At 37.1% G+C, this 16,217-nt stretch overlaps 1 protein-coding gene across 1 annotated transcript in view; it reads right to left on the bottom strand.

Moving 5' to 3' along the window:
• LOC140933817 (U5 small nuclear ribonucleoprotein 200 kDa helicase-like) overlaps window positions 1–13,890 on the bottom strand; it is a 32,832-nt gene extending 18,942 nt beyond the window's left edge. The window contains exons 1-18 of the mRNA XM_073383473.1: window positions 13,719–13,890; window positions 12,514–12,677; window positions 11,549–11,720; window positions 11,284–11,349; window positions 10,320–10,446; window positions 9,628–9,686; window positions 8,629–8,721; window positions 7,754–8,137; window positions 7,112–7,186; window positions 6,542–6,715; window positions 5,706–5,999; window positions 4,487–4,921; window positions 3,112–3,293; window positions 2,269–2,476; window positions 1,346–1,507; window positions 689–791; window positions 481–572; window positions 50–136 (exon numbers count right to left, since the gene is read on the bottom strand). Coding sequence (XP_073239574.1) covers window positions 50–136; window positions 481–572; window positions 689–791; window positions 1,346–1,507; window positions 2,269–2,476; window positions 3,112–3,293; window positions 4,487–4,921; window positions 5,706–5,999; window positions 6,542–6,715; window positions 7,112–7,186; window positions 7,754–8,137; window positions 8,629–8,721; window positions 9,628–9,686; window positions 10,320–10,446; window positions 11,284–11,349; window positions 11,549–11,720; window positions 12,514–12,677; window positions 13,719–13,763 — 2,922 coding nt within the window. The 5' untranslated portion in view covers window positions 13,764–13,890. The remainder of the gene's footprint in view (window positions 1–49; window positions 137–480; window positions 573–688; window positions 792–1,345; window positions 1,508–2,268; window positions 2,477–3,111; window positions 3,294–4,486; window positions 4,922–5,705; window positions 6,000–6,541; window positions 6,716–7,111; window positions 7,187–7,753; window positions 8,138–8,628; window positions 8,722–9,627; window positions 9,687–10,319; window positions 10,447–11,283; window positions 11,350–11,548; window positions 11,721–12,513; window positions 12,678–13,718) is intronic.
• Window positions 13,891–16,217: the final 2,327 nt, after the last annotated feature.

Genomic DNA, 16,217 nt, shown 5'->3' with positions numbered 1-16,217 from the left:
TTCAAAACTAAAAGTCGAAAAAGTCAAACAGGCAAATGCTTGTGCTAACCTGGAAGTTTCCTGACTTTTTGTCATACTTCACAAGGTTGTTTTTGTCAAGCTGTGTAGCAGCTGAGTGGATCAAATCTGCTCTCCGCTATAAAAGAATGACTCAACATTACACAACAATAACAAGATCTTTACTTTAAAATGTTAACACATAATTGTTGCAACAATCTAGTTATATACGCAATTTAGACACATAGCAACCCCTTAACAAGTTAAATCACTCTGTTAAGTCTGGTACAACATATTTCTAAAAAAAAATCATTACATATGAATTTTGTCTTTCAATGACTAAGCTATGCGGCCACAAATACAAACTCTCCAGTGTCGATGAAATGCACTCTGGAGGTTGGGGACGTACATGCCGCTTTTCACATGTGAATTTTTAAGCATATATTTTTTTGCTACGATAGAAGTGAAAAAAGACTTGTTTACCTGTTCAAGTAGGGGATCCTTTTCAATCTCATCATGAGATATACCATACAGGGATGGATTTCTCAACATTCTAATATAAAGGTATGTGTAACCTAAGAACAAAATACAAAATAATGCACAAAGACTGTCAGCAAGAGACCACCATACTACGTCCAATAGATTAAAGATGCTTCCAAGAGGAATCAGAAAGAGTCAGTAGAAAAAATACCTAGCCAATGCACAGCTTCCTTGGCATTCTGCACTGTTCCAAGCACAATTTCAGCATTGAGGTTGTCAGCTAGCTTGCTAATAAACTGACTTTCAATGGGTAACTAAAGGAATCAAAAACAAACAACACAAGGTTACTTACATCTAGCCTTTAAACTTGTAATACATTTTTAGGCCATTATAAATTGAGAGGCAAACTTGAGTAATTATTGTAAATGAGTTGTATTTACTCTCAATTAATTCAGTTGGTATTGCTCAAGCTACTGTCACCTGTTTCACTTAGTTTCTATTTTTTTGTAAGTGTACAATATTACTGTTGTTGCAATCCTCTCACAGAACACCAATAACATCACGTGCTAAGCACTTTTCATAGTGCACTAGGTGATTTGTTTTTCAGGCTATAATTTATGATTCCTGCATTCTTGAAGCGCAAAAAATAATACAGAATAAGAACATTATCAAGGTTACCAATAGAAGTACTGTTCTCACTGTTGCCCCTACTGGCCTCTATATCACTACTGTTACCACTACCACTGCTGCTACAGGTACAGTGTAATATACATGCTATAGCTGTACTGTTACTGCTATTGCTAAAGTTAACTACAGCCTTCTACTACTACAATTTCTTCTGCAATTAGAAGTTCCCCTATGACGTTACCTGTTGATTCATGAGCGAGAGGTAGTATTGCAGTTCACTGTGACTTGTAATCAAGATGCCTTCTCCCTTTGTGTCATACTGAGGTCGACCAGCACGCCCGAGCATCTGCATCACATCCAGTGCACCCAGCTCTACCCAGCGACCCTTCTCAGGATTGTAAATCTGCAAAGCGAATAATTTATAATTTTTATTGATGATAGTAATGATAGTTAAAATTGTTATGTAAAATTTAAAAAACTTATTATGCAAGTCATATAATGTACATGTATATTTTTTTAACCTGACCAGTAAGAGCATTATAGTACTAAAAATATCATGGTACTTTGAATGTTGGAGGCTTTAAGACTATGTAACAAACAAAAAAAGGTTAAGTGAATAACAAACTGTTCATAGTGCACGTGTGAGTGTCCTTGGGTTTGTGCTACAATGCACATGTAGTTCTTGGTTATAAAATTCATGAGTATATCAAGGCATATTCAAGCACTAACATTTTATTTTTCAAACAGTGTTCATCTAAGCTGTGCTTATTCACTTTTTCTTAACAATATGATCTATCCCCAATTTTAAAAGTTGCCCTCAACCTTTGAATGACTTTATATAATACTATAATTATTATTTCCCAACTGTTTCAAAAATTCTTCTCTTTAAGGGTGTTTCAAGTACTCTTGAAATCTAACATTAAATTCCAGTATTTTACAGGGACTTCAATGACAAGCACAGCATCCCGTTTTTTAAGAGTTCAAATGTGCCTTTCGACAGATGCTTTGTGGAAAAATACCACGTAACATCTCCCCCCAGAGCAACAGCAACTCAATGAATGTGATAAACCTACACATATTTAGAGTACAATTTGTCTCTGTCTACATAAGTTGAATGGACATACTATACACACTACATCTGATCTATGATGTGGATAACTGTACCTGTGTTCCCTTGATAATCACAGTGTGTGCTGGCAAGTTTACTCCCCAAGCCAATGTTGCTGTGGAAACTAAAACCTGGATGTGCCTGTCAGCAAAGAGATCTTCTACTAGTGTTCTGTCCACTCTGGTCATGCCAGCATGATGGATGGCAAATCCATAAGGAAGCAAGTCTTTCAGTTCCAAGTTAACAGCTTGTTCAGCTTCAGTTCTAAGTAATGGTGATTGCAATAAAATTACTTATTATTATGATAAAGATAAACATGTACATTTCAGTGAATGAGAAGAAACAGTAACAGCAGGGAGGGGGAATACAAATTGAAGAAAAAAATTTTTGTAAAGTTGACAAAAATCAACAATAGCAAAAGTACAAAATTACTGGCACTTGAAAGTGGAGACAAGTCGTGATCACGGCCTGGTTAGCAGCTGAAAGGTGGCAGTGATTGTGGCGCCTACTAGAACACTTCAAAACAAAGGTTATATCTTAGGTATAGTCTTAGCCTATAACTTTGTTTCTCACCAAGGTAAAAACAAAGTAAAAACATAGCAAAATAAAACTGCCTTTCTGCGTGTCCAAAACTATCCCTTGCAAATAAAGGCCTCAATAAATTTTTATAAGGTTGACAAAAAATCAACAATAACAAGAGTACAGAGTTACAAATGGCACTTAAAAATGGAGACAAGTCGTGGTCGCCTGCTTAGCAGCCAAAAGAAGAGTCTACTAGAACACTTCAAAACAAAGGTGTCATCTTAGGTATAGTCTTACTCACATAGCATTCAGTATCTTTTATTTTTTAAGCAACCTTTATCAATAATTCAGGCTCAAAAGTCTTGTAGAGTACATACCTAAGGACTTCAGTGCTAGCTGAGTCTTCCCTTAAGAAATGTCCTAATGTGTCTCTTTCAAGGCACAGATCTCTGATGGCTCGAGCCGTCTTGCTAGTCTCTTTCCTTGAGTGTACAAATATCAGCACTTGGTTCTTTCCAGCATGTTCAATAACTTTTTCATACACAATGTCATTCATTACCTTCAAGAAAAATTACAGTGACATCATTATTACAAAACCTCTCTTCTTCTGCAAAAAAAGGAAGGTTCGTGTATTTTTAAATGACTTTTGAGCAAGATGAGTTGTGTTCAAACAGCAGCGGACAGCCAAGTGGGAATCTTAAGCTGCCAACAGTGAGCCATCTGAACGTTCTTTGTTCCAAAGACTCGTCCCTGAATACCACTATTAAGCAACCAGGGATTTGAAACTTTGGGTATAACAAACTCATGTGATCAACATTTCATTTTTTACATATAGTCAACTCCCAATAACTCAAACCTTCTGGGAAAATCAAAAAAAATTATAGCTATAAGGAGGTTGAGTTATTGGGAGTTCAAAGCAAATAACCGAAAATAAGGAAATGGGATGGGACAGGGGTACAAGTAACAAGCACAGTCCACTTCAAGGGAAGCAAGAGATATATTGATATCAAGGAAAAACAATTAGGCAACAAAGCTCGATCAATATACAGGGCTGGACAAAAAACAAAAAAGACTGACACTGGATGTTTCAGACCGCTATGCACTGTTTTTTTTATGCATTTACAGTATAACATGGTTCAAGTTCTCAAGGGTAAAATTATATAGAAATGATCTGAGGGGAAAACAACATTAGTGGAAGGTTCGAGTTATGGAGGATTCAAGTTACCAAGGGTAAAATTACAGTAAATGTACTAAGGAAATCCAGTGGAAATCAATTTTGGTTCAAGTTAACGCCACATTTGAGTTAGCAAGGGATTGAGTTACAGAGAGTCAACTGTTATTTAAAGACATCCTAAAAGGGGTCAACTGAAGGCTAGACTAACATTAACAACCTAAAAACCTACAATGAACATGTTATAGGCTATTTTTGTATTAACTTTGGCCTCTTTTTCAAAGCGAGTGCTGATGCTCACCTTTCATATGAAAAAGACTTTTCATTCTCATGCAAATTAAGCCTTAGTATAAAAAACAACAGTCAGGGCAACTCAGAAGTGGGTTATTTCTGACCATTGACTGAACATAAAAAAACTTATCAACACTGTCCTTTCAATCTTTATAGTGAGCCTTAAGGACAAAGAAATTAAAAAATTAATAAAAATATTTATTTGTTGTCTTCGGTTATTATTGCTTCTCCCGCACAGAACATCCAGAACATCCAGTATTATTAGATTATGTACATTACACTTAACAAACCTGTAATCTCTTGATTGGTTTCTTCTCTGTGACCCCAATATACTGCTGCTCCAGTGGAACCGGTCTGAAGCTGTTATCAAAGAAAAACAAACCCTTGGCAGGATTCACACGCATGAAGGTAGCTACATCCTCATAATTTGGTAGAGTGGCACTCAAACCAACAAGTCTGACCAATTCTTGAGTCGTTTCAATCTGTCTAATGGTACGTGCAACTAATGATTCCAACACTGGTCCTCTGTCATCATGTAGAAGATGTATTTCATCTATGATGATCAGTCTGACAAGCTGTGTGAAAGTTCTCTCCCCTCCCTTGCGAGTGATGATATCCCATTTTTCTGGTGTACAGACGATAACCTGTGTGCTGTTGATCTGTTCTTTGTTTAAGTTGTGGTCTCCAGTCAACTCTGATACTGTCAAGCCATAAGTACTGAGCCTCTATAACAGGGAGATTATCACTGTTCTTAGAAGTCATTATGATGTATGTTAACTTTACATTGCCCCCAAACTGGTACAGAACATTAAAATGATATCTTGTCAAAAACATGTGTGCATGCAGGAGACTTTGTGACTGAGTGTATTTTCAATTCCCTCTTCATGAATTTGAGCTTTCAGGTCAGCAATTACTCCCAATCCTATGAGCTTCAAAAAAGGCATTGTCAGTCTAATGGGTAGGTACTTGATGTATGGGGACACATATTGTACTAACTTTACTTGCATAAGTTATACCTTTGCTTTTTTCGCTTGGTTTCTTCTAAAGATCATGTTTTGCAGTGAATGGACAATATCAAATCGATATTTCATGGATAATAGATGTTAAGACCTTGGCTTTTACAACCCACGTACGCGTTTTGTTGGTTTTCTTCTGCAAATCAACACTAACACATGCCCGATCTATCTATGCTTGTCTTGTTTAGTGTTTTGTTCCCTCTATAACCAGTTTCACTGAATGGAAGTACAGTCATTCGAAATAATTTGGCATAAAATAAGCCAAATTGGGCATATTTGCCAAAGGGTTTGACAGAAAAAATGGAAAATCCTAAAGCAGATGGGGGTTAATGATTTTGGAATTCCGGGGTATGGGGGAAAACACATTTTGGAAATTCCAAAGGCGAGACAGGTTTAAATATGGAAGCTGTCCCTGGTATGGTATGGATATTTTCTGGAATAACAAACCCTACCCCTAATCCTAAACCAATTCTTCCATGAAAGTTTAACTTACCTTAGTGAAATTTGCAACCATTTCCTGCACAAGAGACTTCATAGGTGCCACATAGATAGCTTTGAATTCCTCCAGATTGATTGTACCATCAAGGTTAATATGTTTGCCAATTTCTCTCAAGATTGTTAACAAAGCTACATTTGTTTTGCCAGCTCCAGTTGGAGCACAAAGTAACAGATTCTCATCAGTGTTAAGAGCAGTGTTGCACAGTCGGCTCTGGATCCTGTTTAAGGTGTCATAACCTTCAAAGGCTGGCTGAGCGTATTTGGGCAAACTTGTAATTGGAACTCGTTCCTGCAAATAAAACAAAGAATACAAGAGCAAGTTAGCTACTACTTCCTTTCTCTCTCCACAGGGCTCAACAAAAATCCTGTCCAGTAGTCCAGACCAAATAGATTTCTTGCTGGCAAGAAATCTGTAAAGCTTAACTTGCCCCTGGCAAGTCATCCTCCAACAAAATCATTGACTAAGACAAGCAAGAAGTGGCCCCAGGCAAGAAAAATCTGAGAGATGCTTGTCTAAAGGAAACAACACTTGAATCCATTTTTTTTTTGAGCCCTTCTTTACACTTTCAAAATAGCTTTACTGAAAAACAAATATGGCCTTTCTAAGTTTCTCATGGACAAAATCACACCTACATGTTCAAGATGATTCCCTTGCACCTTTAATTTAAACTGAGTTTAAAATTAAAAAGGAAACAAAAAACATGGAGTAATATTTCTCTGGGGGTACTAAAGCAATAATTAGAATGCAACTTTATTTTTGTAGTTCTCAATACAAAGATACTACAAAAAGAATTTAATTTTCATTAATTTTAATGAAGCAGACTACCTCACCTCTCCAGCTTCATAAGGTTTAGGTTTCAGAGCAGGGACATGAACTTCTTCATAACCTTTCCTTTGTTTCCTGAATGAACCATCTGGAAGTTGGCACCTCTTGTTGGCCATAAGATGGCTGCCGTCTTTAAAGGTCAGATCTTCAAGATCCAGTATTTTTCGACTGCCTCGAGTCTACAAGGGAACAAAACAAATAAACCATCTTTTAAAAAGAAATCATGACAAGGTGTATTCGACAAATCATAAGTATCTAAAAACAATCTTAAGTTGAGTAAACAAAGCATTTTAGGTCTTTGCTTTACACATGTTACACCATTATGGGCTGTTTCTTCCCAAAGAAATGTAAGAAAGTGTGGAAAAGCCAATCAAGAGTTTTCAATAATGTGGCCAGCATCTACGCAAATTTATTGGAATTCAATACTTCCAAAGGATTGGTTTGGTACACTAATATGGCCGCCACTTCATTGTTTTGGAACAACAATATGGCTGCTGAGATGTCATGTGAAAACACTCTACTTGATCGGATAAACTTAGTTAAAATATCAAGTGATTTTGTTATAGAACCTGTACCTGATCAGATTCAACAGCATCCAGATCTGCAGCAATCCTAGCCTTTCTATTTGCTGCCTTCCGTGCTCGTTCCTCCTGTGAGATGTACATGAAAGAAGATTAGTCAAACCATTGTTCTTTTGACATGTACATGACCATTGTTCAATACATTTCTTTGTGATCAAAGTAAGATGTTGAAAAATTCCCCATGGTAACCAATGTCTACTTGTTTATTGTACCACATAGTAACCAGGTAATAGGGAAGACATTTGCACTCCTACAGTATAGAAAAGTTGCCAACATACTTTAGATGTAACAAAATGCTATAACCCTAGCGTTGATTTTTAAATAGAAAAAATACCTGCAAAACCTTCTGCCCCCAGAGCACTTTATACAACATAAAATAATCTACAAATGTTAAATTTAAATCTAAAATTTTAATTCTGGGATTTAAACACCATTACAATATACATGTATATGACCATTCATTAAAACAAAACCTCTATGGCAATTCACCCATGTGGTAGTACTGTACATGTAACTGCTTTTCAGTATCTTATCGAAATTTTTTCATTTAGTTATTTTTTTGGAATTTTGTATAGGGGGCACTCTTGCTTGTGATGGGACAAAACAATATCTACTGGTTTTATTCATTTAACCAACCTGAATCAAGTCTTCTTGCTCTGTCTCTGTCAGTGCATGAAGTATCGATGCTAAATCAGGATCAGAGCTCATCTTCTCCTCGATCTCCTTCTTATCCTTAGCACTCTGTGCTGTCGCAAGCAATGTACAGTACAGCACCATGTTCTTATTTTTGCGTAGCAGCCTGATAAATGAGAACTTGTCATGTCCTAGAAGTAACATCATTTTGTTCTCAAGTTCTCGCTCATCCTTTGCACTCTTAAGAATTTCCAAGACTTCTTCAGCTTTAGATCTTGAAGCCTCTGCATCTGCGTAATATTTGTTCAGCTCTCGTTGCAACCAAAAGGCATCAATGTCTCGAGGGTGAAGGTTGTCTCCTGACCTTTGAGATCTTTCCTCTTCCAGCTACAAGACAAATGTGACAAACATTTCTGAGAAATTCTAATTCTTAAAATATATCTAGATCTACTGCCATGCACAAATTCAAGTACATGTACTATGGCCAACAAGCACATTTACCATTGTTATGCGAAAAGTCTCAGAAGGTTACGGTAGGTTTGACTTGATTTGATTTATTTGTTTTTGTCACAGATTGTAGAATTTAGACAAAATAACCCAAAAGACGGTGACAGGGAAGCCTGAACTGGAAGCCTGGGGCTTAAATGGGGTCCATAAACTAAACTAAGATACAGGAAAAAAGAAGAAGAAGCAACTTAAATTACTTAAAAGATTTACTTACAGAACAAGACAATAGGAGAATGAAAACAAAATTATGACATATGTTGATTCCAAGAAGTTGAGCTATATCATTATTTAGAAAATATAAAGAGGGTTGGATTGTTAAATCAACAAAGATTATCTATTTGTTTTCATTCTGTCTATCAGTCTTTGCTTACCCCTCCCTGAAGAGTCATTGTCGTATCAGCTTCCACACCCTCTGCCTCATCACCCGATTCTTCATCCATGACTTCATCAAAGTCTTTATCTTCCTGCAAGAATAAAGCATAGAGGAATCCATTTTTAAATATCCTTGTAGAACATAGTGCTGACAATGTTGTATCAGCTATTCTAGCCTCAAGAGTTCACAACACACGATCATTCAAAAGAAAACTACAAATTCCATGACTTTCTCTGACTTTTTCTATGACCTTTTAAACTTTTCCATAACCTAAGGTTCAGCTGCCCATTTCAAAAGTTTTCAAAACTGTTCTTGTTTTTTGTGATATTTTTACCTACAGTTATAACTCAGTTTGACAGACAAACTCTGGTGTCCACCAAAACGGGTTTCATTCGCACTATTTAATTACTTGTCTCTATACCGTGTGGCACAAATTTTCTGCACAAGTTAATTATTGGGAATTGGTGATTATTTGTGTTTTGCAGAAACTAATTTTTTTGCGATTAGGACAGACTGGTTTTTCTCACTGGGAATTAATTTTTGCAATTTTCAGAAAGTCCAGGAAAAATCACTGATAATATTTTCACTTTTATTGACTGCATGCAATGGAAATACAAATATTATTTTCAAACAATACTGGGGTGTGCATACCCTGTGTTAAACAAGTAAAACAGATTACTTTCCTTTGTCCGTCAATTACAATAACCTCTGCGGTGAGTTATTAATTTGATGATCAATCGGAAGTGAATTTAAGTCAGAAAATTTTTACACTGTAGTAAATTTTTGCAGAAAATATGTTTGCGGTAATTCTTTTTTTTGCAGGAACTTACATGTATTTTGTGGACTGCTGGAAAAATCACAAAATTCACAAGGTAACCGTCAATTTTACATGATTTTCCATGACTGACAATTAAATTCCAAGACTTTCCAGGTTTTCCATGACCCATAAAACCCTGCCGTATTACTTTGACATAAGAAAGATTTTCTTTGAAATTACCTCTTCCTCCTCTTCATCAAATTGTACAGCAACTCCATATGTCTCGTCAATTACTTCATCTAATGTATATAGTCAAGTGAAAAACATTACTGAGAACTACAACTTTGAATCACAGGAGAGATCACAAACATTGTCACAGTTTGCTGATCATAATCATAACCTAAATAATCCACATGACTTTCAGAATCAGGTAAAGCAAGGATTAGTTTTAATCATATGATCAGCAGGCTTTACTACATTTGTAAACCTTACCAGCAATATGCTCATCTCTACAACACATGCTGCGCTTCAAGTAAGATGTTAAATTTTGATGCTGTTTTCCTTTCACTCAGACAGAAAATTTTTTTTCAGTTTATAGTAAAAAACATTTTCGGAAATACAGCCACAAGGAAAGAACTGAATACTTACTTTAGCACATTTCATTTTACATTGCAGTTAATAATAGTGCAAGGGGTAAGACAGGAAAAAGAGCTGACAACCAGCAATTTTGTCACTTTCAAACACACAACTTTGCCTCTCCCACCTGCTACTCCAATTATTCTGCACTGTAGAAGATTTTGACTGGGATGTGGTGGTTGATATGATGATCAAAGTTACACAAAGTAGTGGGCATCAAGTTGACTAGATTTCAATGATCAAATCTGTAATATGAATGCCAGCTAAGGATAAAAAACAAATTCATCAACACTGACCATCATTAAGTAAGCTTCTGTCAACAGAGTAGTCCGTAATCTTCTTTCCCAAATTCACCAGCAGAGCATATCTTTCATCTGGCATCCCACCAAGCAAAGACACTATCTCCTTTTGACGTTCTTTGTCCTAGGAGCATTGGTTAACCCAGATTAAGTCGCAAACACTTACATATCCAAATCATGACAAAAAATCAAAGTGTCCAAGCATACAATATAGTAACAGTAATAATTATATTGAACGGAAATATATGGAATGACTCATATTTTGAACTGCTGATAAAGATATGAAAGTGGAAATGATCCTCGCAGTTGGATAAACAACCTAAGCAGTTGAAAAACTCATAATGGCCTCCTTTCCAGTTGGCTTGATTAGCTTAATGGATAGAGCGTTGCATCCGGTCATCATAAAGGCCAGGGTTTACCGGTAATTCCCAGTCAAGCCTGAATTTGTTTGGGTTCTTTTTCAGCTACTTTTTTTTTTCAATTATTTATTCAACTGCGAGGATCATTTCCACTTTGATAATAATAACATTATAATAATAATAACATTATAATAATAATAATAATAATAATAATAATAATAATAATAATAGTCAAACTCATGAATGTTGGTTTCAAAATGAATAAAACACAACAGTTAAAACAGAGTTTGTTCAATCTTATTATGACCAACTGAATTCCCTGCAAGGTTGGTGTCTTAAAACCTTAATAAAAGATAATGCATTAGTACACTTTTTAAGCCAAAAAAATTGTTGCTCAAGATTTCTGAGCTTAGTCGTTATTGAGAGTAAAGAGAACACCAAACACATGGCCCCTTTCACAAATAATTTGCAAACATTGCATTTACAGCAGCAAAGTAAAGGCATTCAAGTGTCTTTAAAAAGGAATAACAAAACTAAAAACACATAATCGGGTAAAAAAAATTCAGTCATTTTTCTTCAAAAGACTTGTGCCTACACATTACCTTCATCTTGTCATCTTTCAACGCTGCTAGAACTTCATCAGCGGCCCCACATAAAATATCACGTGGCTGGGCAAAACAAAAAAATCAAAAACATAGGTTTATCCATAAATATATGTATCTGTTTAGTTTGTTTACACTGGAATTCAAGGAAATGAGGCAAAATTGGGAAAGTCATTGGTTGAAACACTCTAAAGGATTTCATATACAGTGTGACAAGACTTTGAAAACATGAATGCAATATGCCAACAACACAAAGTGAAGATACCTGATCTCCAATGGCAGCCTGGATAAAACTAAGTAGAACTTCATAGGTGGACTTTGTTTCTCTGGTTTTTGGTCGGTATCGCACTCCTGCTAAATCTGATGCATCTTCTGACAAAAGGCTGCCACTTGTTTTACCCTTGGTAAACTCTTCTCGCTCAGCCAACTTTTGTCGTCTAAAAAAAACAAATAACAAATAACTTCACAGCAAAACTGATATTAGGAAGAGAATTATTGTGAAGAAACCCCTGGAACATTATGAATGTTCTTGTCTAATATATTCTTGTGTTGTCAACAACTCCTGTTTTTAACAAAGTTGCTGAGCTAATGATTCCTAACAGCCAAGCAAAATTTATCTCCAGCCCCCAACCTAAACAACTATTGAAATAACAACACCTATTGGTATCCTACATGTAGTAAGGATGAAGTTCAAACATAAGGGCCAGTTTTACTGCTGTAGCAGAGGTGGGGGTGGTGGCAAGGAGCTGTATTCAGGGTTCATAGAGATTTTTGGATCCAAAAGTCAAGACTTTTTCCAGACTTTTACCAAAAACAATACTTTATTTTTCCAGACTCAAGGTTAACAAATAGGTGAGCAATAGAGATCTTGAAAAACACAGGAACCAAGCCTTTTTCATGCTGCACTTCAAACATACGGTAACCACAGTGCAATGAATACATAAGAGAATTAAGAGACTTCTCATTCTGTGATTAAATGTCTTCTATATGGCAAGATTGAATGGGATTTGACCATGGTGAAAAAAACTCACTTATTAAGTACTTGTTGTAGCATTGAAAAAAAAAACTCCAGACTTTTTACTATTTTTCCAGACTTTATGTATCTCTATTTTCAATACCCTGAGTATTGGTATAACAAACTTATAATAATGTTGCAGTTACCAAACAGTAAAACCAGTAATGTTCAATTCAACATTGCTGACTACAGTGTACACCATAGCAACTACTAACTTGGCTTTATTCTCTTCTGAAACAGGAGGCTTAGTTCTCTGATACTTGTCACCCATTTTGATTCCTCCAATGTGTCCCACCAGTGACATAACCTCTCCTGTTGCTTCATCACGACCACGGCGCTCAATAAGTGAGCGATCAGCTTGCAACACAAGATTGGAGTTCTAAAGAACAATAGCATTAATACAAGAGTATTGATTATGCTTTACAGTGGAATGACAGTACAATTATATTAACTTGCAGCTATACCTACAGAATACCTGGTCATTTCAAAGGGGCCGTATCACGGCTGTCTAGTTCAAATTTTCAAAATTGCCGACAACACGTCCTTATTCGCTATGTCAAACTTGACGTTAGTAAAGAAGCCACTTGTAAATAACAGAATCGCAGTTCAGTGTCAAACAAAAGTGTCTTCCAAGCATTTCATCAAATGTTACAAATTAACCATTTCACATAGACCATAATACACCCTCAAACATTTTGCCTGACCATTGTATTGGATTTCTCTTGGGGTGACTGTTATACCCCGGAGAAATTGGAAATAATGGTTATGCAAAGTCTGGAGGGCGGGGTGGGGGGGGGAAACAAGGTGCATTATGGTTTATGTAAAAGAAGTGAATAACAAAAATAAACTGTGAAAAATTGTTAGGCTAACAAGTTTTCAAAAGCCACAATTCCAATCCATTTTAAACTTATAACCACAGTTTGTCTATCTGTGCCATGCCAACCTGGCTTGGAAGGATCTGACCAGGGAACAAAGTGATCAGATACCCTGGTGATGACCAGGCTCAAGTGGTTACCAGGAGAAACAGTTATTTTGAAAGGCCTAAAATTCAAGTAAACCGCAAGACTTCAGATGAGTCCCAAGTAAAAATAACTCCTTGGAGTTGCGGTCATTTTAATAATAATATTACTATTTGCGGAAAAAACTAATTCGAACCTGGTACCACAAGCTCGAAGCTAAGTTTTTTACCGGTAATACATGAAGTTATAAATGTAAAACAGTGCTCAAAAGTGCGCATTTGCCTGAGGTCACGGTAAACAAGTAGGAACGACCTATAAGTACATCAACTAAAAAGATGCTCAACTATGTAAAATTCGATCAAAAACTACAGCAACGTTAGCTTATATAATCAGGAAGGGTTAATTAAGCTAACACGTGCTGGCTGAAAACAGATCGAGAGCTAGAAAAGTGCTAAACTTACCGCTTTATATTCATACTGTAAGGATCTGGCCGTGGCATCCGCCATGGCAGTATTACAGGTCTATATCTCAGTGTAAAAGCTTGTCTTGAACAGCAACTTTTCAGCAAGTTGCTTCAAAGAACGCGGACATATAGACTGCTAACTTTCTCCGCTGCAAAGCCAAAATGGCCGCCAAACGTTGCCAGTGCGTATACAAATGGTGTTGTCCGCTGGGCAGTTAAAAATAAGCGAATCGAAGCGACGGACCCGAAGCGGCCAGTAAGACCAGTGGCTGTGTGTCATCGCAAGGGTTGTGGACAAAACACTAACTGAGAGGGAATAAAGTTTGAAGAAGCGCGACTTTACTTTTTAAGAGACCTTTTCATTGCCGTCACCGTCGTTGTTGCTTGAGCTCCTTAATGTCCCTAGATGCAACCTAATTCAGTCAGTTCCCTAACCCTAATCACATCACTAAACTTCAGCATCGCAGTCCACGGCGTTTACGCGGAAGGTACCGGGTTCAAGACTTGCTATCGCCCTTCTTTATGAGAATTTAATGGATTCTGTTTTCTTCTTCCTTTTTTAAAGATCTTTAGCCTCAAGATTTGTCACAAATGAAGTACAATATGAAGCACGAAAAATAAAACTTATATTCACTATGCATATTCTGAATTTTTTGAGTGTGTGGTATATATTCTTTGCTTTGAACGTTCTGTTGTAACTGTTTTCAGTCGCTTTTAACAGGCAGGGGCACCCAATGGATCTGTTCCTCAAAATATCTTCCGAAAAAAAAATTGCTGGCTGGGTGATGTGGAAGAAATAATATGTCCTTGCAAGGAAAGTGTTGCTGGGAAAAAAATAATTCAGGGTGTCTGAGGGGATTTTATGTGTAGAATAGCTGCTATGGGTTATTTGTCATAAACCTTCCCCTCCCCTTCCCCACCACTGAAAGGGTGAATTTCGCCGATAGGTCACCCCTATTTTCCTACCGAACACCCCCCTTCCCACCACTGAAGGTCTGAACTTTGCCCCTATGGCCACACCCAAACTGGCCATCAATGTCTAGACATACGTCTGCTGGGAAACTTCCAAGTAAGTCAGGTTGTAGGTGCACCTTGCTGGCTGGGAACTCTTCCATCAGTCTTGCTGGGAGCAAGGAACAGATAAACTTTTCCTAGCAATCTCCCAAAATGTTTAAAATGGCTTCAGAAAGCTTTATTCATGCTTTGTTATTGTTTTTAGGTCTTTTTCTCCACATTTCTCTTTGGGTGCCCCTGAACAGGTACTGGTATCCGTACCAAGCCATTGAAAAGTGCTTTTATTGCCTCGCCCGGAGGTGATTATCCTGTACTATTCACATTATTAGAGGGCAGAGAGGAGCCGCATCCATAACATTCCATAGTGTGGTGTCTTCAAATGGGTCACTTTCCAGCGATTATACATGTTATCCTAAACATCCTTATAGGGAATTAACACTTCACGAAATTAAAGTCGCGTTCATTTCAGCGATACCTTATTTCATAAAGGGTAATTATAGCGGAGCTCTCTGGCACCCAAAATGCATGCAGCGGAGCCTCCATTACTATAGAAAATGGAAACCTATCAGATGCAAGAAAATTGGTATTCACGTGACCGTGCGTCCGTACGTACGTCCACCCTTACCTGTAAGTCGGGTTGAAATTTCGCATTTAAGCTCCCGCGCGTATTGGCGGTAAATCGCATGGCCACCAGGACTTTATTTTAAACAGAAAAAAAAAAACAACAAAGCCTGGCCTTTTTTTCGACTAAATTTTAATGTCTACACTGACGTGGATAACAGAGAAAGAGCTACAGAGAGAGCGAGAGATGAAAAACAAAGGATCGCAAGTTCGTTGGAAAAACAACAAGAAAAGTTTCTAGCGGCGGTGAGAAAATAGGGCCATTTATACGAGGAAAAATAAGACGCGTCTTAAATAAGACGCGAACTGTACCATTTATACGAGCTTGCCTTATCTAATAACACGCGTCTTAGCTAAGCCGCGTCTTATTTTAGACGAAATGTGCCGTTTACAGCTGTGTCGAAAAAGGTTGTCGGAAAAGTGCACGCGACAATCCCGAAAGGTATTATGGGTGGTTTTGAGTTCACTGTTCTTCAAAGAAATTTGAAAAAATGGCACGAAAGGCCATGGACTTATGTTTGAAAGTGCTAAAGGAAAGCAAAAAAAACTAAGTTCTACAGCTACAGTGTCAGGAATAGTGTATTCATCATATCCCATATTACCTTTCGGGATTGTCGCGTGCACATTTTTCTCCGACAACCTTTTTCGAAATAGCTGTATACGGAAAGTTCGCGTCTTATTTAAGACGCGTCCTATATGTAAGACGCGTCTTATTTTTCCTCGTATAAATGGCCCCAATGAGAAATGCTAGCGGCCAGCAAGGTGAAAATGAGCAGCAGTGAACAAGAACACAAGCAACAAAAGTTTTCGTGAGAACATACGACATTTCCTCCATGATAAAACGTGCAACTATTAAGTTTCA

The sequence above is a fragment of the Porites lutea genome, chromosome 4 (assembly GCF_958299795.1).
Source record: "Porites lutea chromosome 4, jaPorLute2.1, whole genome shotgun sequence".
Taxonomy (NCBI): Eukaryota; Metazoa; Cnidaria; class Anthozoa; order Scleractinia; family Poritidae; genus Porites; species Porites lutea.
This window is presented reverse-complemented; position numbering and strand designations above follow the sequence as displayed.